Genomic DNA, 26,956 nt, shown 5'->3' with positions numbered 1-26,956 from the left:
CACCTGGAACATTCCCGACTCTTTGGGTATATGGACGCCAGAAGCTGTGGTGTTGCTTCCAACCAAACACTGTGCAAGAGAAAAGTAACTCCAAATGATGGCCGCTCTCCTGATAGCTCACCTTTCACAGTGACCTAGGTATAACACTTAATGAACTTAGGTCATTGTAAATGGGGTATTTATACAAGAACTTTTCATGTGTCAGTTGAAAAAAAAATTAGCACCTCTAGCTTGGAATTTGGGGTGCTGGGATTAAAGGAGTGTGCCAGCACATGCCTGTAAGTTGAAATTTAAAGTTATATCAAATTAATAACACTGGACTAAAGTCTGAGAGAGGCCGACTTACTTCTCACTGCATTCTCTCTCCATTCACCTCTCCTGGGTGTCAAACTCAGCTCTGTATGCAGGGAAGACACTGAGCATTTGAGTCATGTCTACGTCAAGTGAAAGTTCTGAGATACCAACAGCTAAATGTGAATTCGGGTCCCTGGGCTTGCTAAATTCTACACAAAGGACACACCTAGCAATACGCTCGACCAGTTTAAACAATTCTCTATGATCAAATATGTATTTACAGGAAACATTGGTGTATGTTTCAACATTGACGACTTTTATTTCCGCAAGCTTTGTCTCATCATATGCAGGGTGTGAGAAGAATCCAAATGGTTATTCTTTGGTTATGCACACTAGACAAACGGCGTAAGATGTGTCTTTTGGGTGAGAAGTAGACCAACACTGTCTACCTTGGAGGGTTTAAAGATAAGATTATTTACAAGCTATAAATGTGATAGGGAATGATAAGCAAGGTGGAAAGACGGCCCCTGAAGAAGACCACAGCGGTGAGAGTGGATTTTAGGTCCGGAAAGCTAAGCAGATCAATGGGGACATTTTTGGATGAGAAAGAATTCTGTGCGGCAGGATGCTTTGTTTTTCGTTTTTACTGATTTATGGTCTGAGTTGAATAGCTGGATTGCCCCAGAAAGGGAGGAAAGAAACGGAGTAAAACTAAAGATGAAGCAGCATGCGGCGGGGCTGAGCAGGCGGCAGGTTTGGGAAGCGTGAAGGACATGAGAACAACCCGTGCTGGACACGCGTGTAGGATACATGTACTCTCGCTGGTCACGTCAGTGCTGACACTCATGCTCCATGCTGCACCTGCATGAATCTCTGGGGGAACTGAGCCCCCACTCCATGACTTGGCAGGTGAGGTCTGAAAGTTGCAGCGGGTTTCCGCTTGTTCCCATTCATCCCTGGACTTATCCCTTTGCTCATCTCTAAGACCTGGTTCCTGCTACCAACCTGTATTCGCCGCTGCTCCTTCCTGAATTTTGTACCCATTTCATGACAGGCTTCCACAGATGCATGGATTCCCACAGGATCTTGCCAGACCCAGGACTTTGGAATGAGAGTCTTCACACACAGTCAGAGGAGCCGCACAATGGGCTCGGGAGAACCACTCCCTCTAAACTTCCTTGTTCACAGGTGCCTGAGATGTGGGCACAGTGAACACCGATTTCCTTGTTCATAGGACCAAATTACACCCAAATCCAGCCCTTCAGAGAAAGGACTCCACCAACGGGGAAAAGGTGACAGCCGCTCAAATAACAACCACTTCTGCCAAGTATTAATGACACAGCGAAGGACAAGAAGGCACTGGGGAGGGGCTTGCACGAGTGTGTTCTTGCAAGACTGATTTCACAAAAAAGACTCTGCCAGCAGAGCCTTGGGCAATGGTCACCACAACCTCACACCAAAAATAACTTCTCGAAGGATGCCTGTTTAACCTTAGATTATTGATGCCCCCAACCCCAGTTGGAACTCTTTAGCCAAACATTAGTTTCAAAATACTGTTTGTGATCCTGAGGCTGCTCCCGATCACCTTTTTTTTGGCTGTATGATGTAATATGGCTCGCACATTCTCATTCCAACAGTCTGTGACCTCTTCCCCCTTTTCTTGGGGCTGTGCTCTCTCCCTAACTCAGCCCTCCTTGCACAGCCAGAGCGAATGCCCTGCGGCCCGAGCTACTCTCGCCGTCCAAAGGGAATCTCTGGGTTTTGCTATTAGGTGACGACACCTCCAGCACTCTGCCTCCCGGAAACGACTCTTATCTTTTTACAGAGGCACTTGCCTGAACAAGAGGCCGGTGGATATTACAACAGCAGCAATGCCCATCCCTTCATAAAAATAGAGCAAGCAAATTGATAACAACTTCGTTGGGTAGAATATAACTTCTTTGTGGTTTTATTTGTGTGTGTGGTGTGCATACGTGTGAGTGGGTGTGGGTGCGTGTACAGAGAACATGTGGAGGTCAAAGACAACTTCTTTGCCTTCTCGTTCCCTGCTCTGTAGACCAGTCTAACTAGCCCCGTCTCCTATCTCTGCTGTCCATCTCCCCACAGTGGCGCTGGTATTACAGAAGCTTGTGTGGGATGCAAACTCGGGTCGCAGGGCTTGCACAGCTACCTACGGGGTCATCTCCCCAGCCTCTGGACTACTACTCTATCAACAGTTTGAAGCACACAGAATTCAGTCTTTTTTGAACGTTGATTGTGTCCCCATACACCAGGGACTTGTGGGCACAGGATCCGAGAAGCCGTTCTCCCGCCTCACTGGAATATAAGAAAGAACAGACTACCAACAGAACACTGAATTCTCCCAGCCTCTCCAGGAAAAGGGTATTTTAGGACAGGTCCCCAAAATCAGTGGATGAGAGACTTGTAAACGTCACCGAACTCAACTCCCTCAGATACAGAGGCGTCCTTCTTACTGGGCAGTTTGCAGACTCTAGATGAACACATTTAAATATTGAGTCAGTTAAAACTAGAGAGTCCAGTCCAGTTAATTAGAAACCCTGAAAACTTGAGGCAGGCACTGAAACATTCTTCATAAGCCAACTGTGTGCCTAGAAAGCCAGTCCCTCAAAGAGGGCACCACTTCTCTGCAGGGTCCAGAGTAGTTCCGAGAGACTTAGCTGTTAGCAAGCTGAAGCCGGGTCAAGAGAGGCTGCAGCAGGATAAAGAGTTCCCAAGGGGGAAACAGTGGAAATGCAGTAACATCATCCCGCCGGGGTGACATCGCTGATAGTCTGCAGACAGCCAGAGAAGAAATCGGGACCATTGTACCACTAACCCTGGCTAGGCACGTACTTCCACCGCTTTCATGCGGTCCTTTCTCCCTCCCTTTCGAGACAACCCTATGAGTTTCTGAATTAAATCTCTGAGCGCGGGTCCCCCGGGAAACATCAAGTGTGGGGAGGAGCAAGGGCAGGAGGGAAGATCATTACCTTTGCACGTAGTGGATCAGAAACATGGCCAGCAGGACCCGGTTGGGCAGGCTGCTCAGGCGCGCGGCTGCAGGGCGGACGCACTCATACAGCGGCCAAACCATCGAGGGCAGCTCCTGCAGGAACCAGGCCGATCGCGCCGGCACCTGGACACCGGGACGCTGCCACGAGTAGCGGCCATAGGGAGAGCCCACATAACTGAGCAATACGAAGAACACAAAAGCCAAGACACCCTCTAGGTAGGCGAAGCAGTCCAGCAGGAACAACTCGTCCAAGTCCATCGTTGAGGTCGAGCAGCGTGCTCCATGCCCGAGCGTCCAAATGGGGCCACATATAAGCACAGGAGGAGGGCGCAGAGCGGCCCACTCGAGCCCGCTCCGCTGCGGTGCGTACCTGCCCAGGGGAGGGGCGAGCTACCTGTCCGGGCGGGGACTGGACCACAAGCTAGCGCAACCAGACAGTGCCCTCCCGCAGAGGTGGCAGGGGAGAGCCCGAAGGCGCAGGGCCCCGCCTGCGCAGAGAGCTCCGCCTCTTCCCGCCCGCGATCCGGGAGAGCTGCACGCCCACTCCGGGCCACAGCCCCACCCCAAGTCATGCTGTCCCAGCCACGGTCCCGCCCCTTGGCTCTGAGCCTCCCGCATCGCCGGGTTCGGCAACCCGAGAGCCACTCCCCTCACGATCTCCTTGACAGCGGCGGGGCTGCCCGCCTCTCTGCGCACGCGCCTCGCTGTGGGTCGTCCACGCAGGTGCCTGAGGCTCCGTGTCAGACGGGGTGATGCGTGCTCAGTGGCGTTGAGGGTTTCTGTGCGGAAGCATCTTCTCTGTAGGGTGGTCATGCTTTCCTCGCGTGCGTTTCCGGCACGATCGTGTTGTTTCTTATACGGCATATGTCTGGGCTTCCCCAGCTAGGACCCCCCCCCGCCGCTGGGGTCCTCGGGAATCAGCCGGAAAAACCGCGTGCGAGTTGGCTGTGCTTGGTCGCGGTGTGAGCTCCGCGTGTGCAGCCGCGTGGGCCATGGGACGGCGGGCGAGGGTCCGGCGGCTGCAGCCGCAGGCTGAAGGCGCGGAGGACCACGCTGAGGGCGGCAGGAAGCGCGACCAGGCGGTAGGCATGGGGAAGGAGGGGCGCCCCGTGGGCTCGGGCTTGGTGGCTTGCTGGTGGGCCGGGTTAGCAGGGATGGGGGATTCGCTCAGCCCTTGCTGTCCTGCCAGGGCTGGGAAGGTGGCTATCCTGAGATCATCAAGGAGAACAAGCTCTTCGAGCACTACTACCAGGAACTCAAGATCGTGCCCGAGGGAGAGTGGGACCAATTCATGGGCGCACTCCGCGAGCCCCTCCCGGCCACGCTGAGAATCACTGGTTACAAAAGGTAAGTCTGATGTGTTTTTGCTGGGGTTGTGGACTTGGGAGCTCTGGGGAGGGAGATCGGGTGGGTGCAGGGGTGCAGCCTGGGTTGCTTAGGTGTTGCGGGTTGGAAGGTCAGACTATGGCGAGAAAACTCAACCCGAGAACGTTCCTGTGGGAGGTGGGTGGACTGATGGGTTCAACTGAGGAGCATGGAAAATTTGTGGCATCCAGTTTGCCTCTTTCTCCCCGCCCGTCATTGTACATCATTCCTGAGACTTGTCACAAATAGAATTGAAGCTGGGCAAGAGTGCAGCATTGCATTGAACTTATTTTTAAGGTGTATCCAACCTATGTTCCAACGCGACACAGTAGAACCAGAGGGGTTCTGGATTTAGTAAATTGGTTTTGTTGCTTTGCAAGGTGAATTCTTTTTAAAGTGGTAAAAATTTAATTGGTTAAAAACAAGTGTGGGGATGGGGTGGGGTTAGGGTCAGCATCACTTCTAGGAGCCAAGAACTGAACCCGTGGGAGAGGTACCCCAGATGCCTTCTGTACTTATTCCACCGTGCCTGTAAGCTGCTGAGCAGACTCCTCTGCCCGGCACCAGGTCAGCTTCTAGCCAGTGCTGGCAGCTCAGAGATCTGCAGGGCATGGAGTCTTCATCTGTACCTGCTCCAGAGGCACCTCCAGATCAGAGCCACCTGAGGGGCATGCTACTGCCGCAGGAGCCCAGGAGAGGGGTTCAGAGAAGGGATCTTTAGAAGGACCATCCGTGGAGTCAGCATCAGAGGCACAAAGGGAGCAAGAAAGCCGCAGCTGTACGCAGCCAGGGAGAAGGCTCAGGACACAGGCCCGGCCTGCAGAAGCAATTCCCTGAAGTTCAGCTCTGAGCAGGGCAGGAGGGATAATTAAACTGGAGATTGTCAGACTGGAGACCGTCATAGCTGTCCAGCCTTAGGACCAGTTGCTCTATGGAGCCAGTCCAGAAATGCTGTACTAATTTCCAGGGCATTAAATCTGTCCCCCAGTAAAACATCACAGAACATCGTAGGAAGACAGGTCAAACTCAAGGGGAAAGGGGGGAAACCCTGGGAGAATTCTATCTGCTACAAGTTGATGGTCGTAGAGGTGCCAAGCCTGAGTTGAGTTGATTGAAATGGAAACAGGCCGGGAGTGGGTGGCAGGCTTGGGACCATCCCACATTTTTGGTTCTCATCCTCATAGAAACCAGGTCTTACACAGAAGAGATGCTGTGGGGGTGGGCCCAGAGGAGGAGCAGCCATAGGGAGGACAAAGTGAATTCTTAAAAATTAACAATGTCAGGCCGGAGAGATGGCTCAGTGGTTAAGAGCACCGCCTGCTCTCCCGGAGGACCCAGGTTTATTTCCCAGCACCCTCATGGTTCCAGGGAATCTTGACACCTTCCTACCAAATGCACATAAAATACAGTTAAATAAATATTTGTAAAAAATTAACAGCCCTGGATGATTAAGGAACGCTTCAGAGTTGGTTTCAGTTGAAAGGTATTTTTAGTCTTAAAGTTATTGCATTTTTATCAACTCACTTTTTGTAGTCACTGTGAAAATTGCCTACTTTTTTTTAAATAGCCATGCAAAAGAGATTCTCCATTGCTTGAAGAACAGGTATTTTAAGGAGTTGGAGGACCTGGAGGTGGATGGGCAGAAAGTTGAAGTTCCACAGCCACTAAGCTGGTAGGTACAGAATCCTCCCTCATGTTGGGCGTTTCTTAGATTTCTATTCTATTTATTGTATTTATTTTATGTTTTTGTCCCTGGGACGCATTTCTCAGCTCTGTCACCGCTGTTGGCGTAAAGAGCCTGGGTGAACTTTTCCAGCATCTTACGCTGTTTTCCCTGACGCTTTTTCCAGCCTCAGACTGGTGTGCACATGTTCATAAAGGACTTGCCATTCGTGTTTCGCACAGGGTTCAGTCCCTTGGTCTTTGATGATCCTGAGTGGCTTTTCTCACTTCTGTTCTCAACCCCGAGTTTCCCTCACCAGAGTTTCAGCAGAGTTGCTTTCCCTTCAGAAAGGGATACCAGACTCGGCCTGGCAAAGCCTCACCGCTGGCTGGTGTGGCTTATGGCCCAGTGTTTCCCAGCACAGCCTCCAGGCAGAATCAGTCTTCCACTGTGTCCAGCGGCCAAGCACTTCCGTGGTGGGGCCTTCATGACCTGTGATCCCCGAAGCCTAAGGCATAGGGTGCCTCCTGCCGTACCTCAAGTGCTGCAGCCCAGCCCAAAGGCTCCATACCTGCATGAACAGACTCAACAGATGTTTTCAACTATGGTTTCAGGTTTCAGATTTGGGGATCGAATTTTCACAAAAGAAAAGTATTTTTTGAGTCATTGCTAAATGAATTTAGTTAAGTCTTTTCTGGTAACTTTGTAGGTTTTGGCTATTTTGTGCTTTTTATTTTGAAATGGGGTCTCATTGTGTAGCCCTGGCTAGTCTGGGAGTTGCTATGTAGACCAGTCTAGCTCGGAATCACAGAGGTTGAACACCCTGACTCCCTTCTGTTGGAAATAAAGGCCTGTGCCTCCGTGTCTGGCGTTTGATTATTTATTAATTGGTGTTGCTATCTTTTATTTTTAGGCAATCAACACAAAAGATTAGGGTTTTGTTAATCATGACAGATAACTGGCCTCTCCTCACTGGCCATTTGGATTTGTGGTCGGTCTCCTTAGCATAGTTAGGCACAACATGCTCATTGAAATGAGTACTGGGTATTAGCGATGAGCCAAGCCTATCATCACTGCTGCAGAGTACAGAGACCTGAAGCCTTGTGTCGCTGCCCGCCCCCCAGCTCTGCATTTCTGTTAGATTTCAGTAGTTTAGAAGGTAATATTTAGGAGAATGACTTGCATGTGTGTTGCTGTTGTGATTCCATGAGAAGGGAAGACGCTGTCAGTTGTTCTGGTCGTTGACTGATTAACGGGTAGCGGCTTCTCGGCATGTAATCACCCTGGTAACTCCCCAGAAGGCTGACCTCTCCTTGAGCCTTGGTTGGAGACTGGTGGTCATGGTGCCTGCGCATTGCCTGATGGGGAGGCATCTGGCGTCTTGGTTTCCCGAGGAGTTGTTGCTTTTATCTCACCCGGAGACATTTGTCCCATAACCCTTGTACAGTGATTGAGCAGGAAGGCCTTGCAGATAAGCACACGTCTACGAGACAGGCTGTTGTCGTCATTCTGTGGGGTCTCCATTTCCCCACAAACTCCATGAAACACTCTTGCTTTGAATAGCCCTTGAACACCTAACTCCAGCTAATGCCAGAGCTGCTTTCCCCTGTCCTTCTCAAGAGGTGGGCGTCCGGCGGAGCCTTCCAAAGCCTTTGGAGGAGGGAGAGGAAGGAAAGTGACTCTTTCTCTGTCAACGGCTGGCAAGGCTGTGCTGTGCTTAGTTTTCTGAACACAGCCGGAGTATGATAAAAGATAAACTGCGTTAGGTTCCTAATCAATAGCTTTTCCCATTACTTAATGAGGTGTGCATGTCAGTGCTGGACACTGGGAAGACTCAGCAGTCAGACAGCAGCTTTTTGGGACTATGCAGCCAGCCATAGGGTCCTCTCTCTCCTTTGGCCACAGTGGGGCATAGTGTAAAAAGATGGCAGTGCTGCTTCTGTCTTCTGAGAAACCGCAGGTGGGCTTTAAAATTCTTTAAGACGTTCATTAAACAAAAAAACCCAAACATGCCAGCTCACAAAAATGACATGGAGACTTACTAATCATGAAAGCTTGGCTCACTGCTTAGTCCTGCTCCACCAGCTCTTATACTTTAGCCCGTTTCTGTTCATCTACATGTTGCTCAGTGACTTGTGGCTTTTATCTCTCCTCCTGCACTTCCGGCGACTCCACCTTACTTCTTCCCAAAGCTCTCTGTCCACAGAAGTCCTGCCTAACCTCTTTTTCTTCCTAGCTATTGGCCATTCAACTCTTTATTGAGCTGTTCAGAAGGCATTTTGGCAAAGACACGTCTTCAGAGTGTACAAAAAGATTATTTCACCACAAATACACAAGTTCATGAGTATTCGGTCTTAAAAGCACATGACTTAAAATATTTGCCACTGCTGGTGAGGTGGCCTAGCCTTTGGACCTGCACTTGAAATTCAGGGGTAGGCATAAAAATTATTATGTATATATGTATTTGCTGGCCGTTTTAAAGATGTGTGATCAATTTGGTTTTTTATTCATTTTCACTTAAGCATTTAGCCATTTGGAAGTTGTAAAATATTTTAATTGTGAGTTCACTAGCTGTCATGCTCACTACAGGAGAACTTGAAGCTTATCTTAGTAAACTTCTACCTTAGCTGTCGGTACTAGAAACTGACCCATTAAGAACATAGAGGCTATTTATTGCTCAGACGATGTGTAGGTTGCTCCCCATGCTTGAAATGAAAATTCAGTTCTTTCTAGTAAGTCCCAGCGGTATATGGCGTTCACACTGATGCTCTGGAGACTTGGTAATTTGTACAGTTTTATTGTCATTGGTCACAGACGAGTTTGGGGTTGCCAGAAGTTATATCAAATTTGGCATTTTGCTACTCTTGTTTCAGGTGACAGAATGGTCCAGCAGATTCCTCAGATACAGCACTAGGAGCCAAAACTGGGAGTGTCTGTATTACTGCCTTCAGTAAACCAGAATGAATCCCTTATTTTTTTTTTTAACTGCCTGATAAATTGAACACAACTTCAAAGTGTACTGTCTTGAATGGAGGATACTGTGTGTAAAGTCTAGTCAGTTCCATTTCCGTAATTCAGTAGACAGAACTTATCACACGTATCTTAAAACATGGCTGTTGAGTAGGGTCTTAAGATGCTCAATGCTTGTTGGCTCTCTGTACCACTCCCAAGTTTCAAATTCGTCAGCTGTGTCTGTTTTCCAGTCAGCCTGAACTCATTGTCCTGGCTGCTGCCGTGCCTACAGATGGACACACAGAACTTTTGTGAGCATTGTTGTTAACGGAGCTCATTGTCTGCTCCAGGCGAACAGTCCGCAGTGACACTCGCATTGATCACTGTCTCACCTGCCGAGTGTGACGTTGGGCTAACGAGGCATGACGAGCCTTGTGCTGTGGGTCACATCAGAGACCTCAGACCAGTCGTGGACGCCCCTCCCAGTGAGGATAGAGTGTGCGTTGGTGACCCTGGCCCAGGGGGTAAAGATGAACACAGTGGTTTCCTCGTGGAGCTCTGTAGAAATAGAAAATAGTCGAAGACAGTCATGGTCAGACATTTGTCAAGTATTTGCATATCTGCTACACGTGCCTTATTATGTGAAAATGGTGAGTTTCTTATCTTCCATCTCCTCTCATGTAGGTACCCTGAGGAACTTGCCTGGCACACAAATTTAAGTCGGAAAATCTTGAGAAAGTCCCCACTGTTGGCAAAGTTTCATCAGTTCCTGGTTAGCGAGACCGAGTGTGTAAGTTGGTTCTGTGGGTGAGCTGGGCCTGAAAGCACCTAGTGCTGCATGCTGAGCATCCACTGCAGAGGGGCGTGGTCGGGTCCCTATAGTCGTACATTCTTGGTATTGATGAGTCTGCCTTACTTACTGTCTCCTCGCTGACATGGCCTAGGGTTTGGATGGGTGCAGGATGAGGCAGTCACTCGTGGACTTCTGTTTAGTGTGACTCCTTTTTCTTCCGTTTGCCTGTCGTACAAAGCCCGAGATTTTAAGACTACTTAGTGGACTATGGAATTTATCTTGTTTACTTTTAATGGCATCGTTAATTGACACTTTATCCTATTGTATCTTCCCATGTATTTTTCCCTTTATTTGACATTTACCAATGAAAACAAATGTTTGTAGCAGGTGTAGCTGTGGGTCTCACAGGTGCTTCCTGGGTTGTAGCAGGTGTAGCTCTGGGTTATTGCCTGATGGCCACTTTCTTTCCTACACTTCCAGCTGCTTGCTGCTCTGTAGATAGGAGGTTGCCCTTGAGGATGCTCACCCAAACCTAAGCTCAAGAGATGTGGTACCAGCCTCCAGGACTGTACTCACATTCCAGCCTTGGTGCTACTGGGACATCCGTACATCTTTAGATAGCAAGCGACTATCCATTAATTTGGAAATACCTCCTCACTGAATAGTTTGTGTGATACTAGAGGTTTTCCTGTTCTGGGAGGGTTACGATACCTTTTCTTTCATACATGCCTGATTTGAAGTACTGTTTTCTTATTCTGGTTTTCTCCCCAAGGGAAACATCAGCCGGCAGGAGGCTGTCAGCATGATCCCCCCACTACTGCTCAGTGTTGAGCCCCATCATAAGGTAGTGTGCCAGACAGAAGAGGGGAGGGGAGGAGAGGTATGGACAGTGTGTCTACTCTGCTAGCCTTTTCCTCCTGCGTTTGTTTGATAATGCTATGTATTTTAAGGTTTTGTTTTGTAGTTTTGTCTTCTTTCTTAGAGTACACATAGCTACACAGAAATTGCTTCACTCTTAAAGGTTTTTTGTTTGTTTTTAACTTAGCAAATTTACAGGTATAACTGTGGTCTTTTTGGCTAAGTCACGTTGACTCCATGGACCTCATTAGTTCTGAGCATCATCGCATAGTTTTTAAGTAAATTGGAGTCTTGACTTTGTCCCCACAGCCCTCTGGGAACAATGAGGAAAAGGCAGAAGGGAAGGGAGTGGGTCCTGCTGCGGAGCTGACATTCGGTGTCTTGCCGGGGCGACTCCTGTTCCTGGTTTCTGAGTCTGTGGCTCCCAGCGTCATTCTGTCCTGTCCTTCTGCAGCCCGTGTCTCTGTCGCTGTGTGACTTCTGCTTTTATGAGCAGAGAACATTCTCTCCGTCGTGTTGAATGGAATGAAGTCAGCATATTAGAATGACTCACAAGATGGCTTAAGATCAGATGTAGAGTCTTACAGGTTTTAAAAAGTGGTGTGTTCTTGTTTGTTTTTGTAGATCTTAGACATGTGTGCGGCCCCTGGATCGAAGACCACACAGTTAATCGAAATGTTGCATGCAGACATGAGTGTCCCCTTTCCAGGTAATCACGGGGGCCAAGCTGTTTAGTGAGTTGAGGGCGACTAAAGTCCTCCCCTTTCCTGCTTCCTGGGCAGTGACTATAGTGAAGGGTAGCTCTGTGTTGGTTTGTTCTCAAACCAGCACACTCAACTCTGAGAGCCTTTCTGTATGAGCTGCCTGTACTAGGACAAGCATGTATACAGATGTGTGAGCTGCCTGTACTAGGACATGCATGTATACAGATGTGTGAGCTTGGGTAGCAGCTTCCCTGCTCTATTCAGGTTCCGCTTTAGGTGAGCAGCGTGGCAGGTTATTCTGGGTAGTTGCTGTTAGCCCCTCCATCCAGATCCCTTCGCCTTTCAGCTGTGCCTGTGGCAGCACTGGGTGCCATATTTGAAGTGTGTGTGTGGGGGGGGAATAGCCATTTTTGCAGTGAGCCAGTGTCTCCTGAGCAAGGGCCAGCATGCCTAGTGTTGGCCAGGCCAGCTTCTGTCTCCTGCTCGGTGGCTTTCAGCGCTGCCCAGCCCTAGTTCTGTTTCAGTTGCATACCTAACTAACAGTGTAGGCGGTTTCTCTCCCTTTGCTTGTCTTCTTTTTAACCCTCATCTTATTGATAGCTGTCTGTTTTTAGCTCTTTCCGTGCCGTCAGTGAAGGGCCTTACTTAGCTGGCAGGAGCAGTTTCTCTCTGTTCAGATGTTTTGTCCTTGCGTTGGGAAGAACGGTCCGGGCTGTAAATGGTGTTAAGCTTCTTTTGTCTTTTGCTGAAGTGTGGGAGGAACAAGAAATGAGCAGGGGTACCACTTGGGAAACTTCCCAGGGGTGGTTCTGAGCTTGGAACGTCAGCACCATGTAGCAGGGCCAGCTGATGGGCTCAAGTGACAGAACCCCGCCTCTCCAGAGCAGAGCTTGCATGTGCAGGGCCTCGTGTGCCCTCGTAATTCGTAATCCTAGAGAAGACCCGAGCACAACAGCTGTAAACAGCTGCTAACAAATGAGACATTCGGTATTTTCAAGTGCAGCTCTTTCTCCCTTTTCTAGAAAGCCTGGGTCTTATGTTTCACAGAACGTTCCTTCTCACCTGCCGACCAGAGGTTGTGGTTGTGTGTTTCAGGGAATGCTTCTCCTGCGCATCTCATCTGACTACAATTTTATGTTCCTAGAGGGATTTGTTATCGCAAATGACGTGGACAACAAGCGCTGCTATCTGCTCGTTCACCAGGCCAAAAGGCTGAGCAGTCCCTGCATCATGGTGGTAAACCATGATGCCTCCAGCATTCCTAGACTCACAGTAGATGTGGACGGAAGGAAAGAGATTCTCTTCTATGATCGAATTTTATGTGATGTTCCTTGCAGGTATTTATATTATTACGAGGCCAGAAAGCCCACAGTCTGTCAGGAAGTCCAATCCCATGTGGCTTAGGTGAACTGAAGTAGCATGTAGACGGTGGTGCACATGGTCACTGTGGCCAGGAGTCTGGGAAGGGCGTTAGGTTGCTGGGGTGGGGCAGCGTGATGAACAGCGCCAGACGAGAGAGGACATCCTTGAAGAATTCGAGTTTGACACGCATGCACGCACACACCAGGATGAATTCCAAGATATCACTGGATCCATTTGCATCCCAAGTATTCTCTTGGAGTGTGTATATAAAAAAAATGTTGGAGTCTTTTATTGAAGTTTGTTACTTAGTTAAGTGAAAGAAATTGAAACCTTTGTGAAACTCATTTTCTCTGTATTTTGATAATTCAAAATTAATGTCAGAAGTGACCTATCAGAGTCTTAGGAAACCTCTTTGGGGAAACGTCATTTTCTTAAACATTTACTGCTCATAGTAGCACTTAGTAGAAACTGTAGCTGGTAATGCCAAGTGTGGCTGAGTTAAAACACATGGTGAGTGAGTGTGAAAGCATGGATGGTGAGCAAAACCAGCGTTCTGTGTGCAGCATCCTAAGTCAAGTACATGGATTTTCTTAACTTTGAAGGGCCTCTGTTCTACCCATGTGGATTTATATAGGTGGTCTTAAAATCAAAAGAAAAACCAGTTTTTTTATATTTTGAAAACAAGTTAGTCTTACAAACACTTGCTTATAGGCTGACGAAATTCCTGAAATTATGGTAGGATTTCTGCCATAGGAACCTTTGCATCCAGCCAGGATGAGGATGTGTTCCAGGTCTTTCCTCCTGAAGCACAGAGGAATGAAGCTGTGCAAAGTTGTAAGCTAGGGCAGAAACGGACCCTGGTAGATGAACTGGGGTGACGGGACCTGTCCTGTAAAATACACATGCAGTTAATGGCAAATCAATGCAGAAAGTTGGTAATTGTATTCAATCGGCTTGATTGAATTTACTGTGGCACAGTCTTTGCAAGTGTAATTCTAGTTTTAAAATATCATTCTTTATTAATCAGTTTTCTGAGGAGCATTTGTGTAAGGGCCTGTGTTACATGTTAGTGTGGCTGGTACAGGCTAAACATGCCCTAATTTGAATATTTAGAGAGCTTCAGAAGCCGAAGCACTCTGAGTCCTTGTTAGATCTGCAAGTGAGCAGCTGCACCTGAACTCACAGCCAGAGCAGTGCATGCTCAGGTGACCCATAATCATCCTCAGGCTGTGTGTGTAAGGTGTGTGCAAAGCCAGTGCATTCGTGTTTAGGATTGGTTCTCCTCATGCACTTCCAAAGACACCCAGAATTTATTTTCTCCAGAGCACTGGGAATAAGGAATCCTCCCGTGGAGGGAGTCTCTTCAGAGTCGGATGAGGGTCTCTGCTCCTGCGCTTCCATTTGGAACTGAGCGTTGGTGTCCGTGCTCTGAGAACTGCAGTAGGCAGGCACTGTCTCTGTGAGCATGGAGGTGCTACTCTGCGGTCCAGCCTGGGTCTGACATGCTTGTTAAACATCTGCCCAGGCAGTGGCTCAGTTCTTAAATGTCTTCTTTGCAGTGGAGACGGCACGATGAGAAAAAACATTGATGTCTGGAAGAAGTGGACCACCTTAAACAGCCTGCAGCTCCACGGGTGAGTGAGCTGGTTAGACCCGGAGACGGGCAGACTGCCAGTGCCTGTTTCCCAGCCGACCGTCTGCAGGTCGTTACAGCTTGCTTTAAGGCAGTGGTTCTCAACCCTTTGGAGGTTGGCTATCAGTATCGTGCATATCAGATATTTACATTACAATTCTTAACAGCATAATTATAAAGTAGCAATAAAATAATTTTATGATTGAGGTCACCACATGAGAAACTATTAAAAGGTGCAGCATTAGGAAGGTTGAGAACTTTAAGTCCTTTAAGAGTAGTAACTGCTATTTTATTCTGCCAAGTTGTGTATATACTTATTGCCTTTTATGACCACCTCACCTCAGATCTGAAGCACGCATTTCCTCCCCTGTAACTGACCTTGGATCTCTCACAGTAGCATCTGCTAGTGCTTAGTGTATTGCCTTGTTTGTGTGTGGCATTCTTCCATAGTTTTAATTTTATGTGTATGAACTTTTTGCCTGCATGTACATATGTACACATTGTGCACCCCTGGTGCCGGTGGAGATCAGAGAAGGCATTAGATCTTGAGACTGGAGTTTCGGATGGTCGGTCATGAGCCACCAATGGACGCTGGAAGCAATCCCAGGTCCTCCACAGGCGCTCTTGCCTGCTGAGCCATCTCTTCAGCGTACACATGGCATTTTCAGTGGCCTTTTTGTAGAGCTTGCTGTGATTTTTTTTCTTTTGACATGAAGCACATGCCTGTCGGTGTGCACTAGCAAAAACCGACTGCAAAGATTTAATTGTTTATTAAATGCTACTGGTTTTGTAAATGGAGGAAAGGGTTTATGTTCTCTGTAGAAAAACCCTATATCTGAATAAATTTGGAGGTTTTACGAAGAGGTTTTTCTTGTTAAACTGTTGAGAAATGTGAGAGCAGAAGGAAACTGTGGAAGTTGATTTCTTCTTTAGGAATGCACACTGGCCCCTGGAAGATCACACCGACTTCATTTGCACTCTCGGGAAGTGTTTTGTTGTTTTTATCCTGAAGTCTGTGTGTGGAGAGGTGGGTAGGTACTCTGCCTCTGCCGTCTTGTGCTAATCTGCTGCTCTCCCCTAGCCTGCAGCTCCGGATAGCAACTCGGGGTGCTGAGCAGCTGGCAGAAGGCGGCAGGATGGTCTACTCCACGTGTTCCCTGAATCCTGTCGAGGATGAAGCCGTAATAGCGGCTCTGCTGGAAAAGAGTGATGGTGAGCATGTGTGCTGGTCTTTCGGGGACAGTGAGTGCACTGCTGGTGAATGGGGGCTAATCCCGTGAACTGCAGCACGTGTGTTAGGGCGGACGTTACTGTGGTGGGCTAATCCCGTGAACTGCAGCATGTGTGTTAGGGCGGACGTTACTGTGGTGGGCTAATCCCATGAACTGCAGCATGTGTGTTAGGGCGGACGTTACTGTGGTGGGCTAATCCCGTGAACTGCAGCATGTGTGTTAGGGCGGACGTTACTGTGGTGGGCTAATCCCGTGAACTGCAGCACGTGTGTTAGGGTGGATGTTTATGTACAGCTCTTAGCGTTCATTTTACTTCCTCAACCTGCAAAACCAAGTAAGCCGCTGTGTCCTCTTGCCACCATTTGGGTTTTTTTTCCCTCTGGACTTCTGGTTTTAGGGTTCGCATGTAGGTGGGTAATCTAGCTGTCCTCTCATGACGGCCTTGTTTGCCTCATATAGTCATCCCATGTGTAAGCTGAGCAGTACCCAGCTGTCTGTGTGACCCCCTCCTTGTTCACTGGTTCATCAGTGGGTGGGGCTTGGGCTTCTGTGAACTGCTGTGAGCCTGAGGCTGTGAACGTAGTGTGTTAAGAGTCCCTGGACAGCCTGCTCTCCATGCTTTGGGATGTGCATCTGCAGGGCATTGCTGAGCCCTCTGATAACTCTTGTTGTGATGAGGACTCACAGGGCTGCTCTTTGTACTGACAGACAGCATCTTTGTCCTCCCTGCACACAGGGTTCCAGTTGCGTCATGTCCTTGCCAGGCCTGGGATTGTTTTGTTAGTACCCATCCCACTGATTTACAGTCTTAGCACACTGAATTGCCCTGAGGCATCAGATAGGCAGTATTTTCAAACAGTATTCCAAAATAGCATTTTTCACAAGGCTTTTTCAGGTGCTTCAGTTTTAGCATTTTACTGAAGTGTTAGTGTAACTTAACCTGTATTGGAGTTTTCTAAAAGCAGAGAGTAGGTTTTCTCCGCGTTTCAATATCCTCACAAACACGGAGGAAGTGTACTCACACATCCTGAGGCGTGGCGCCCACACCTGTCATCCCTTGCCTTGGGTGTGTTGTAGCCCTGGCTGGTCTGGACTGTGCTGTCGGCCCTCAGCTGAGTCTTTAGATGAGATTTAATACATTGCATTTGTATTCTTACACATGAACCTTAGTAACGGTAGGATTTTGGAATAATTGTTTTAATAGTATTTAACTTCTAAAAGCGCTGTGGAGAAGGAAATGAGGAATGACATATTCTCCGACCCTCTCCATCGTGTGCTGGGCGATGGTGGCGTGTGCACAGGCAGATCGCTGTGGGTTGGAGCCTCATCTGCAAAGCTAGCTTCAGGACATCCAGCTGTTACACAGAGAAATCCTGTCTCAACCCTGCCCCGCCCCAAAAATTGAACCTGCTAAGATTTATGTCTGTGTTAGCTGGGCTTTTAGGAACAACGGGGTTCTGGTAACTAGAACAATAGACTCTGTCTTTTGCTGCAGCCTAGCCCCTGATTGCTGAGAAGCTCTCATCCTCACTGTTGGGAGCTGTTTCTGTCACTGCTTAGTCACCAGGCTAAGCCAGGAATGGGGCCTGTGCTCGTAACTGCTCACAACTGTGCTCACGTCAGGAAGAGGGAGCAGAGGAACTGGGTTCGAGAGCAGTCAGCTGCACAGACATAAGCCCAGGGTGGGGATGTGGCTCAGTGACCGCACAGACAGCCCCGAGCTTTGATAGCAGTGCAGAAACAGTGTGCTCTGGAGGTGTTGGCAGGATTGAGGGATTCATCCTCTTTGGGGTGCCCTTGTGTTGATGTAAAGGCTGACTGGTTTCTTGGTGATGAGTTGTCTGACTAGAGTGGGTCCTGAATGCAGCTGAGCTCACCCCGGCACAGGTGACGGAACTAACAGCCTCGCTTCTGTCCCCACGCCTGGCATTTGGTCCTAGTCACAGCTTTGAACAGGAAATGGAGCAACAGAAAGTGCTTGGGTTCTGGGAACGCAGGGAGTGTCGAGCATCAGAGTTGGTACAGTCCTTCGTTAAGCTCTGGCAGTGGCTCACAGGCATGGAGACTGCAAACGGGGTGGGCTGACTGCAGCTTATGGGGCCAGCTCCGCTTCTCTGCTCCTGGATGCGGCCCACTGACCCTGCTGGATGGAGAACCAGTGTCTGTGTTGTGTTTGCTTTGAGGGAGGCTCGTAGAGCAGACTGCTTCTGTGAAAGCCCTGCTCCCTGCAAGGGTTCCTTTGGGTGGGGTCTTTGCTTCTCCAAGGAGCTCAGGTGTTGCTTTCCCGAGTCCATGTGGTAGCAGGTGAGATGGGGACGGATGCACCCACTGCAGCCTCCTGTGGCGCCACTGTTGGAGACTGGGGAGCAGTGTGTGTTCACACTTGCTCTGCTCTAAAGTGGGAAACTTCAGAGAATTTCCTGGGATAGAAAGCTTTGAAACAGGGGCCTGAGAGATGGCTCAGAGGCTAAGAGCACTGGCTGCTCTTCCAAAGGTCCTGAGTTCAATTCCCAGCAACCACATGGTGGCTCACAGCCATCTTTAATGAGATCTGGTGTCCTCTTCTGGCCTGCATGCATACACGCAGACAGAATACTGTATACTTAATAAATAAATAAATATTAAAAAAAAGAAAGAAAAAAAAAGAAAGCTTTGAAACATTCAACTCTGGGGTGTTAGACAAAAAAGCATGAAGACTCAGATCACCTGACCAGTGTGTGTATTGAGTTTTAATTTGCATTTTAAGAATATAATGAAATGTCTTTTAGTGAAGTTACTGCACTGAGTCGGTCACCACCCCAGAGGGTTCTTTGTGGCCATTAGCATTCACTCCGTCCTACTCCAAACCACTTTCTGCCAATGGACTTGCCTTCCCTGGACATTGTTAGAATGAAGCCACATTGTGTGGACTTTCCGCTCTTTCTTTGAATGGGCACAGTGTGGCAGCCTTTGGGGCTTTCCTTGGTGTGTTTCTAGGTGCTCTCGAGCTTGCTGACGTATCTGCCGAGTTGCCAGGACTGAAGTGGATGCCTGGAGTCTCCGAGTGGAAGGTAATTCTGCAACAATGGCTTTAGTCAAAGATTTAAGAGCCATAAACATTGGAAAACATTTCGTGTTTGGGTATTGTAAATCAATGCATCAGCTGGTTGTATAGTATAGAATCCACTCACAGGTTGTGTGTAAAGACAAATACTGTGTTACATGTGTTTTTCTGTTTTGTTCCTCATATAGAGCCTGTCTTTACTCTCGTGCCCATAGATTAAAACCTTGTACCTTTTTAAGTGTGTGTGGGGGGGTGTGGCAATTTAATCTTGCTTTTATAAAAAAACAAAACAAAACAAAACTCTTCTTTGACCTTCCTGCTATGTCTGAGGGTTTTTTTTTTTTCTGTTTAATAAATAAATAACCTGGTCTGGGGCTTTGATGCTGTTTGTCCTGGACTTTGAGGTGAAGGAATTTTGGTATTTTTAAAAGATGCTATGTAAGTTACTTGCTGTGTGTTTTAGCTTTACCTTTGGAAAGAGTCTTTCTGTGCTGTGTGCCCTCACCCCTCCCCTGTGCACGTCACTGTGGTAATGCTGCTGGTCTCTGCAGGTCATGACTAGAGATGGGCAGTGGTTTGCAGGCTGGGATGAGGTTCCCCAGGGCAGACACACACAAATTCGACCTACTATGTTCCCACCAAAAGACCTGGAGAAACTGCAAGCAATGCACCTAGAGCGATGGTAAGTTGGTGGTACTGTGGGCTTTGGAATGGGGAGATGATAAGCTCGCAACTGGCAATGTTTACAATGTTAGAACTGGTTAGAATCTCAGAGTTAATGCATGAGCTTTTCATTGTTAATCCATTAGTGTGGAGGAATTGTCCAGAGCAATGACTTCATTATGATAACTTCATAAATACATGCCGTGTTCCTTCATCATCACGGTCATCCCTTCATTCTTGTGTCTTCCCCTGCTCCCCTACACAAACTTTTCAAAGACAGTGTGAGTGAGCTCTTCTGTAAGTGGGGCTGAGAGTTTGCGGTTAGAGAAGATCCAGTCATTTTCCTGACATTTTATATATACTATTTTAGCCTTCGAATACTTCCGCATCATCAGAATACTGGAGGGTTCTTTGTGGCAGTATTGGTCAAAAAAGCATCAATGCCGTGGAATAAGCGGCAGCCAAAGGTAAGGGCTTTTAAATCCAAAACCAGCCAACAGGGCATTGGACTTCACCTCTGTTCCTGTAAGACAGGACCTGGAAGAGTTAGTTCATTTGAAATGCAGAGCAAAGTGGAGATTCGAGGGGTGAGGATGCTTGGAGAGGCTAAGCCTAAAGGAAGGATTCATCTGAATTTCAGATTTTTCCAGAAAGCAGGTACTTCTCACAAAGAGATGGTGAGAAAGGCCATTTGGGTAGCACATTCTGTCTCCATCTTAAAGTTGAGGTACTCAGCAGCAGTTGAAAGGATGTGAGATTGAGGGTGGGCAGGACGAGGGCTGTGAGTCCAGAGTCCTCTGACACCATGGGGCTTCCTTCTGCCCCTGTATGTGCTGGCCACGAGTGAGGAAATGTTATTCCCTCATGTTTGTTAGCCCAACCACTGTTTATAGCTCATAAACCAGACTTGTGTGGTTAGAGACTGTGGCCTGGAGTTGTGCAAACCTCTGTTTCTTCAAATCATCTTGAATTAGGACTAACACTGCTCAGCTTTGCAAAAACAAGAGGAACTGTTTTCTCAAGAATTGCAGCGTGCTCTGGACACAGTTAAAGGTGGCCCAGGGTAACTGTTTGAGATCCAGCTGCGAAGGCGGAGACACTGCTTCTGGGTGTAGGCCAGGAAGGTCCTTACTCTGAGACTGTGGGCCTAACTCGGGGGGGGGGGGGGGGGGGGGGGGGGGGGGGGGGGGGGGGGGGGGGGGGGGGGGGGGGGGGGGGGGGGGAGGGGGGCAACCCCGTGGGAGTAAAGCTTTGAGCCGTACTCTTTCCTGTTAGAGGTGGGTTGCCGACCATGTCGGTCTTCTTTCTCCAGTGCTGTGCTTATCAAGAAGTAGGATTTCCTTGGCTGTTGCATGTTACTCACGCCAGTGTGTCTAAAGGGTTGTTTCCAGGTAGTCAATTGAGGTTTGGTGTCAGGATGCCTCGTGTTTGCCTACAGTGTTTTAACAGTGGCGTGCACTTAGATAGCTGTTCGAAGCTGGTGTTGAGACTGGAGTCCTCTCCTGGTCTGTCCTGTGTGCTCTGAGCTGTACGCGTGCTGTCGGTTCCTGCACTGAGGAGCCCGCCCGCCCCGTGCGACTTGTGCAGTAAAGGGGCTCCCCTTTGATGGGTTCTTGCTCTTCACAGTCCGCTGTGCTATTGCAGGGTTCCGTGTTAGCCTGGCTCTCTCACTGCTACTTTTCTGTGTGTGTGGCCTGCCCTCTGTGAGTGAGCAGTGTGCACTGCGGGGGTGCACTCCTCATGGGGTAGTTAGTGTCTTACTAGTCAGTCATGGGGAGCAGACACTGTGCTGTCTTTAAAGAGAATCTGTGGACTGGGGGCTATTTGCGACTGTTACTGTGACTTGGATTTGGTGGCCTGGGGAAAATACGGAACTTGCCTTCACTGAAGCATCCTAACTTGTAATCTGACTGTGGAACTGAAAGATTGACTCTCACAGATCTTCTAACTGTAGGAAGGACACAGCGCTTTATAGATTGTGTGGTGGTGTTAGTAGTTGAGCCCCGGGCAGCGTGCATGTTGGACAAGTGTGCTAGAATCCCAAGAGCTTCCACATGTGACTGAAACCTTTAGTTTTACTCCAGCCAGCTGTGTGTCGTGGTTGCTGCAGTTCCTGGAAGAGTGCAGTCCCCACGGTCTCTTGGTTAAGTTTCATCAGTTATGTGCCTGTGCCTTACCCAGAGCAGACACAAGAACAGCCTGGCTGTGCTGGCCCCTACCAAGGCCAGCCTGTGGGGCCACCGGAGAGTTGGCTCTGAGTGGACGGTGCCAGCACATTCCATCCGTAAGAGCAAGTTCTAAGAGGGATGTGGTTTTAGAAGAAAATTTTGCTGTCTTCCAATGCCATAGAAAAATACAACTGGTTGATGTGAATTTGATAATTTTAATTTTCTTGCAGTGGTGAAGTGTTACTGCTTTATTATGAAAATGAACTTGTTCCCTTCACAGGTACAGAGTAAATCTTCAGAGCCCAGGAAGACCACAGCATCCAGCTCTGTGGGTACCGCAGAGAGGAATCCTGGAGACCGCTCTGAGCTGGACGGTGACTCAGAAGTAACCCAGTGCACTGAGAACACAGAGAGTAATGAAAAGAAAGATGGCGTGTGTGGGTGAGGAGAACTACGCTGGGCTTGTAAGCCAAGTGGGATCCCAGAGCCTTAGCTGTGGCCATTTCCAGGGAGTCGGGACAGCACAGTGTCTCTGTTAGGCTCTGCAGCTTGGAGAGCACCCACAGCTTGACAGACAGTTGAGGCCTGAGTGCTGGCTGGGGCCAGTGGGTGCTCTGGAGTGGGCGCCTGCCGTGCTTGCTGACTGCCTTTCCGCCCTTCATTCCCTACTAGGCCTCCTCCTTCAAAGAAAATGAAATTGTTTGGATTTAAAGAAGATCCATTTGTCTTCATTCCTGAAGATGACCCTTTGTTCCCGCCTATTGAGTAAGGATCCTGACATTTGAATCCTGCTTTAGAAAGTTTGTTGTAGCAAAGCAAATACATTACCAGTCACATCCAGCTGGTGTTTTGTAGTTAGATTCTCCCTCTTTACCTTGCCTGAGACCTGGGCAGTACTGGAGAAGTACTAGCCTTAGCAGCTGGGGTGTCAGCTGGGACCCCGTGTGGGTTCTTCTCGCCCAGTTGAGGAGCAGCGGCCAAGGTTCCCAGTCTCCTCTTACTTAGGAAATTGAGGAGAGTAGGTCTGGGTAGCAGTGGAATTACCCTGCATAGGGAACACAGAAAAGCGTGCATTGTAAAAATGTTAGTGTTTGGCCCAGTGTGGGAGTTTGGGCTCCAGCTGGTAAGCGCTGCTCTTGGAACAGCCGCTGGCCTGGCTGTCCTGCAGGCACATCCTGCTTCTGTTTTGAGACGAGAGGCACAGTCTGGAAGTTAGGTTCTCCTGGGTGCTGTGAGGTTCGTAGACGGTCGGCCGTGGGCTGTCCGTGTAAGCAGCTCCACTGTGTTGACAGGAAGTTTTATGCCTTGGACCCTTCATTCCCGAGGATGAATTTGTTGACCCGAACTACAGAAGGGAAGAAGCGGCAGCTTTACATGGTCTCCAAGGAGCTGCGGAATGTGCTGCTGAACAACAGTGAGAAGATGAAGGTGGGGCTGGCGGAGCTGAGCAGGGCCTTGCATACCCACACTGCTTTCACTTAGGAAGAGTAGGTTCTGCTGCCCACATTTTGTTTTCTCCCGAGACAGTTGTCCTTTGGTTTTCCAGCCTGGTGGCTGTGCTTCCTACAGAGTGAACGAACTGCCTTGTTCAGTCTGCTGGACTATCAAGGCAGTGACGTAAAGAGCCTCTGTCTTGGTGCATACTGAGATGTGTGCAACTTATTCTTGTGCTTGATTGTTGAACTTTAGGTGTTGTCATGAGCTGTGGACATAGAAGTGGTTGGAACTATGAGTTGATTCTTGTATACCAATTTCAGAAAGAGCTGCTTCTCTTCCCATCCCTTTCCAAAACTGCTGTCAGGCAGCCCTTACCCCACAGTGGAAGGGGCTGTAGTAAACAATTGTCCTTAGTTCCTGTTTCTTCTCATTTTTAAATTACAGGTCATTAACACTGGGATAAAAGTCTGGTGTCGAAATAACAGTGGTGAAGAGTTTGACTGTGCGTTCCGTTTGGCACAGGAGGTAATTTGGAAATGGAAAGTCCTAGCCATGGTGCTGAGACAGCCGAGAGAGGCCTTACGTCATGCATGCCACTGGACTTGAGTACTTGATGGCTTGCTAGAGCTCACCAGGCCACCTAAGCCATCCTTGAGTTCTTCCAGGGCCTTGACCCAGGGGAAGAACTTAGTCAAGCCCTGAGTCCTACAGGAAAGCCCTTCAGTAAATGTACCCATGGGATCCCAGTGCCCTTTCTCTACTCTTACAGGGGATATATACATTGTATCCATTTATTAATTCCATTACCCATGGGATCCCAGTGCCCTTTCTCTTTTCTTTCAGGGGATATATACATTGTATCCATTTATTAATTCAAGAATCATCACTGTGTCAATGGAAGATGTGAAGACACTGTTGACCCAGGAGAACCCATTCTTCAGAAAACTCAGCAGTGAGGCCTACAGTCAAGTCAAGGACTTGGGTGAGTACAGGGTTCTAGAGGTTTCATGAGCCTGTAACAGGCGTTTCTACTTCTAGGGAACCTTTCTCAGTCACATGTACTAGTGTGGGCACTCCTCTGTATGGGTTCCACATCCTCAAATTCAACCAGTCATGGATTGAAAATATTTGAGAGAAAAAAAAGTCATGTCTGGCTGGGGATGTGCTCAGTTGACAGGGGTCTTCCATTAGCAAGCTCAGAGCCCCATAAACTGAGCCTGCCTGTTGTCCCAGCACTCAGGACGTGAGTCAGGAAGATCAGATATTCAAGGTCATCCTGGGCTGCACAGCAAGCTATGAGTAAGAGTTGTGGTAGGACATTGACTCCGGAGGGAATTTTGTGACTTACAGATAACATTGCAGAGGCTGTAAGTGGGCGCTGTGCAAACCCTTGCCATTTCATATGAAAGACTTGATCCTTTTTTGAGGGTTCTTTTCCTTTGTCCCTGTGGAACCCGTACTGCTACTAGGCAGCACCCCGAGTTTATAAAACACTTGGCCTGGCTTCTTGAGCCCTGTTTGGCTGCACCTTGCAGGATTATTGCCTGGGGTCCTGGTCATGAGGCCCACGTCTGACTCTTCTCCCAATCTTGTGGGCCTCTGGAGTTCAGGTTCCCCTGTTTTAGTTCCATGAGACCCATGGTCTTGGTTGCACTTTTCCCTCACATCTCCTAAGCATCCACGTTAGGTTACTAGGTCACAGTGGTGACGTCTTCACCAGGTCCTTCTTTTCTTTGTTTGCATTCTTGTGACAAGTGTGTGTTGGTGTGTACAGACAGCTCACGCTGCAGCTGCATGGTCCTGGGTTTGTTTGACCTTGTCCTGTCCTGTGTGAGCCACAGGCATGCAGAGTTCTGTAAGCTCTTATCTCCTACTCCATCTCCTCAGCAGAATCACAGTTCAAAGGAGAGATTATTTAAAACGAAGCAGGAACTTGATTTTTTTTGTAATTCCATGAAGGTTTATTTTTCGTCTTTGGTTGGTGTGTGGACATACCTGTGCCATGCTCTGCATGGAGAGGTCAGAAGACAACCTGTAGGAACAGCTTTCTTCCTCATGGGGTCTGGGAGCAGACTCCAGTCTTGAGGTTTAGACAGCAAGCTCTTTCTCCAGCTGAGCCATCTTGCTGGCCCTCATTCTTCTCTGAGGTGATGAGAGATAGGACATGGTAACTGTGAGATTATTTTGGGCTTGGTGTAGGAGTTGGAGCTTTATTATATTTAACCTTGAGTGTTGAGAATTGGCCAGTAGTTAGCTCTCAGTCTCCTGCCCCTGAGAGTTGTCATCCTCTTGAAAACAACACTGAGCTTTGGTTGTGGCCAGGAGTGAAAACCTTGGCACGAGTGTCTGTTTTCTCTTTTCCCACAGCAAAGGGAAGTGTTGTGCTGAAGTATGAACCGGATTCTACGTAAGTGTGTATGCCTCACTATTGGATAAGTAGCCTGACATGGTAGCTCGTGGTGTAACCCCAACACTTGAAAGCTAGGGCAGGAGGGTACCAGACTACAGCATTGGGGCCTGGCCTTTGGGTACAGCTTTTTTTTTTTTTTTTAAGGTTGCATGCCAGTATCACTAAATGTAGCTAACAGGATGCTCAATGCTTACATGTAGCCTTCTTTGTTGACAGGAATCCAGATGCCCTCCAATGCCCCATTGTGCTGTGTGGGTGGCGGGGAAAGGCTTCTATTCGAACTTTTGTGCCTAAGAATGAGCGTCTTCATTATCTCAGGATGATGGGCCTGGAGGTATCGGGAGAAAAGAAAAAAGATGGGGTCATTCTTAACAATGAGAGTGTAGACAGCCCAGAGCAGCCCGAAAATGATGAGGGTGCCGAGCAGACAGCACAAGAGGCCTGCATCTCAGACGGCATCACTGGCTGTGACCCAGCTGCAGCTGAACCATCCCGGTGAAGACATCTCCACATGCTGAACTGGCTGTTGTAGACGAAATCCAGAACATCCTTAGCTGCGGAGTGCATTGATAGGGCCTGTACGTGGGTGGGTGGCGGCAGTCGGGGAGCTGTATTTTCTAGCATTTAGGAGTCGCTTCGACAGATTGGATCCATGTTTCTGCTACTAAAGGCTAAAGCAAAATAGCCTTTGCAGAAGTTCAGGTCTCTTGTTGGGCCAATGTTGGCCTAGTCTTTTTAAAATTATTTATAGTAAAAACTACAACTCTGGGAAACAGCTCTTTGCTTTAATAATGTTTGGACTGCACATTGGTGCGCCATGCGGTGATGCTGACACCTGAGGCCTCAGGTGACTTCTGTGCCTTTGCATTGAAGGGCGAAGTAAGCGATCCCAGAGTGAAGACTAGAGAATCATGGCGGCAGCTTTGGGGACAGTTCTGTGCTCACCCAGCAGGTGCTTTAAGTGGGGTTGCAATTACTTGGGTCATGAAATATGAGCTATTATGATAATAAAGAGCTATTAAGATTTAAAAAAAAAACCCAACCGTATGACTTTGATTTGCTCTTAGTTGGCTAATTGAGGAGGAAAACCTTGCCTCTGGTGTAGGCCAGAAGCAGGGCTACTGCGGAGTTGTCGGCCTCTGTGTCCTGAGCAGCTTCCCCTTCAGTGAGATACTACAGACTGGACTAGGGACTGGTCCTTGGCCTGGTTCTGGCACAGAACCAACCTCATGCTGGTTGAGCCACTGCCGGTTTCAGCATTGAAGAATGGCGAGGTAGAGCAGGGTGGAACTGTACTGTGTCTCCTCCCCTGACTTCCCGGAGCAGCCTTCCCTGCCAGCCTCACGCTCAGAAGTGACTGCTAACC

The 26,956-nt window shown here is 48.5% G+C and overlaps 2 protein-coding genes across 2 annotated transcripts in view; one reads left to right on the top strand and one right to left on the bottom strand.

The window, feature by feature from the left end:
• Positions 1 to 3,733, bottom strand: part of Srd5a1 (steroid 5 alpha-reductase 1) — a 45,205-nt gene extending 41,472 nt beyond the window's left edge. Inside the window, exon 1 of the mRNA XM_050144734.1 lies at positions 3,285 to 3,733. Coding sequence (XP_050000691.1) covers positions 3,285 to 3,565 — 281 coding nt within the window. The 5' untranslated portion in view covers positions 3,566 to 3,733. The remainder of the gene's footprint in view (positions 1 to 3,284) is intronic.
• Positions 3,734 to 4,116: 383 nt separating this feature from the next.
• Nsun2 (NOP2/Sun RNA methyltransferase 2) lies at positions 4,117 to 26,628 on the top strand. The gene is made up of 19 exons (XM_050144732.1): positions 4,117 to 4,389; positions 4,497 to 4,654; positions 6,240 to 6,344; positions 9,972 to 10,077; positions 10,853 to 10,924; positions 11,563 to 11,647; positions 12,787 to 12,979; positions 14,564 to 14,638; positions 15,719 to 15,849; positions 18,846 to 18,919; positions 19,464 to 19,594; positions 19,946 to 20,042; positions 22,024 to 22,184; positions 22,416 to 22,508; positions 23,036 to 23,171; positions 23,625 to 23,705; positions 24,024 to 24,162; positions 25,548 to 25,587; positions 25,807 to 26,628. The coding sequence occupies exons 1-19, from the start codon at positions 4,300 to 4,302 to the stop codon at positions 26,087 to 26,089; spliced, it is 2,250 nt and encodes a 749-aa protein (XP_050000689.1). The 5' UTR covers positions 4,117 to 4,299; the 3' UTR covers positions 26,090 to 26,628.
• Positions 26,629 to 26,956: the final 328 nt, after the last annotated feature.

Source organism: Alexandromys fortis, unplaced genomic scaffold (assembly GCF_014885135.2).
Source record: "Alexandromys fortis isolate MF-2015 unplaced genomic scaffold, M_Fortis_MF-2015_v1.1 scaffold_52, whole genome shotgun sequence".
Lineage (NCBI taxonomy): Eukaryota > Metazoa > Chordata > Mammalia > Rodentia > Cricetidae > Alexandromys > Alexandromys fortis.
Note: the sequence above shows the minus strand (reverse complement) of the source record. Positions and strands in the feature narration are given on the sequence as shown.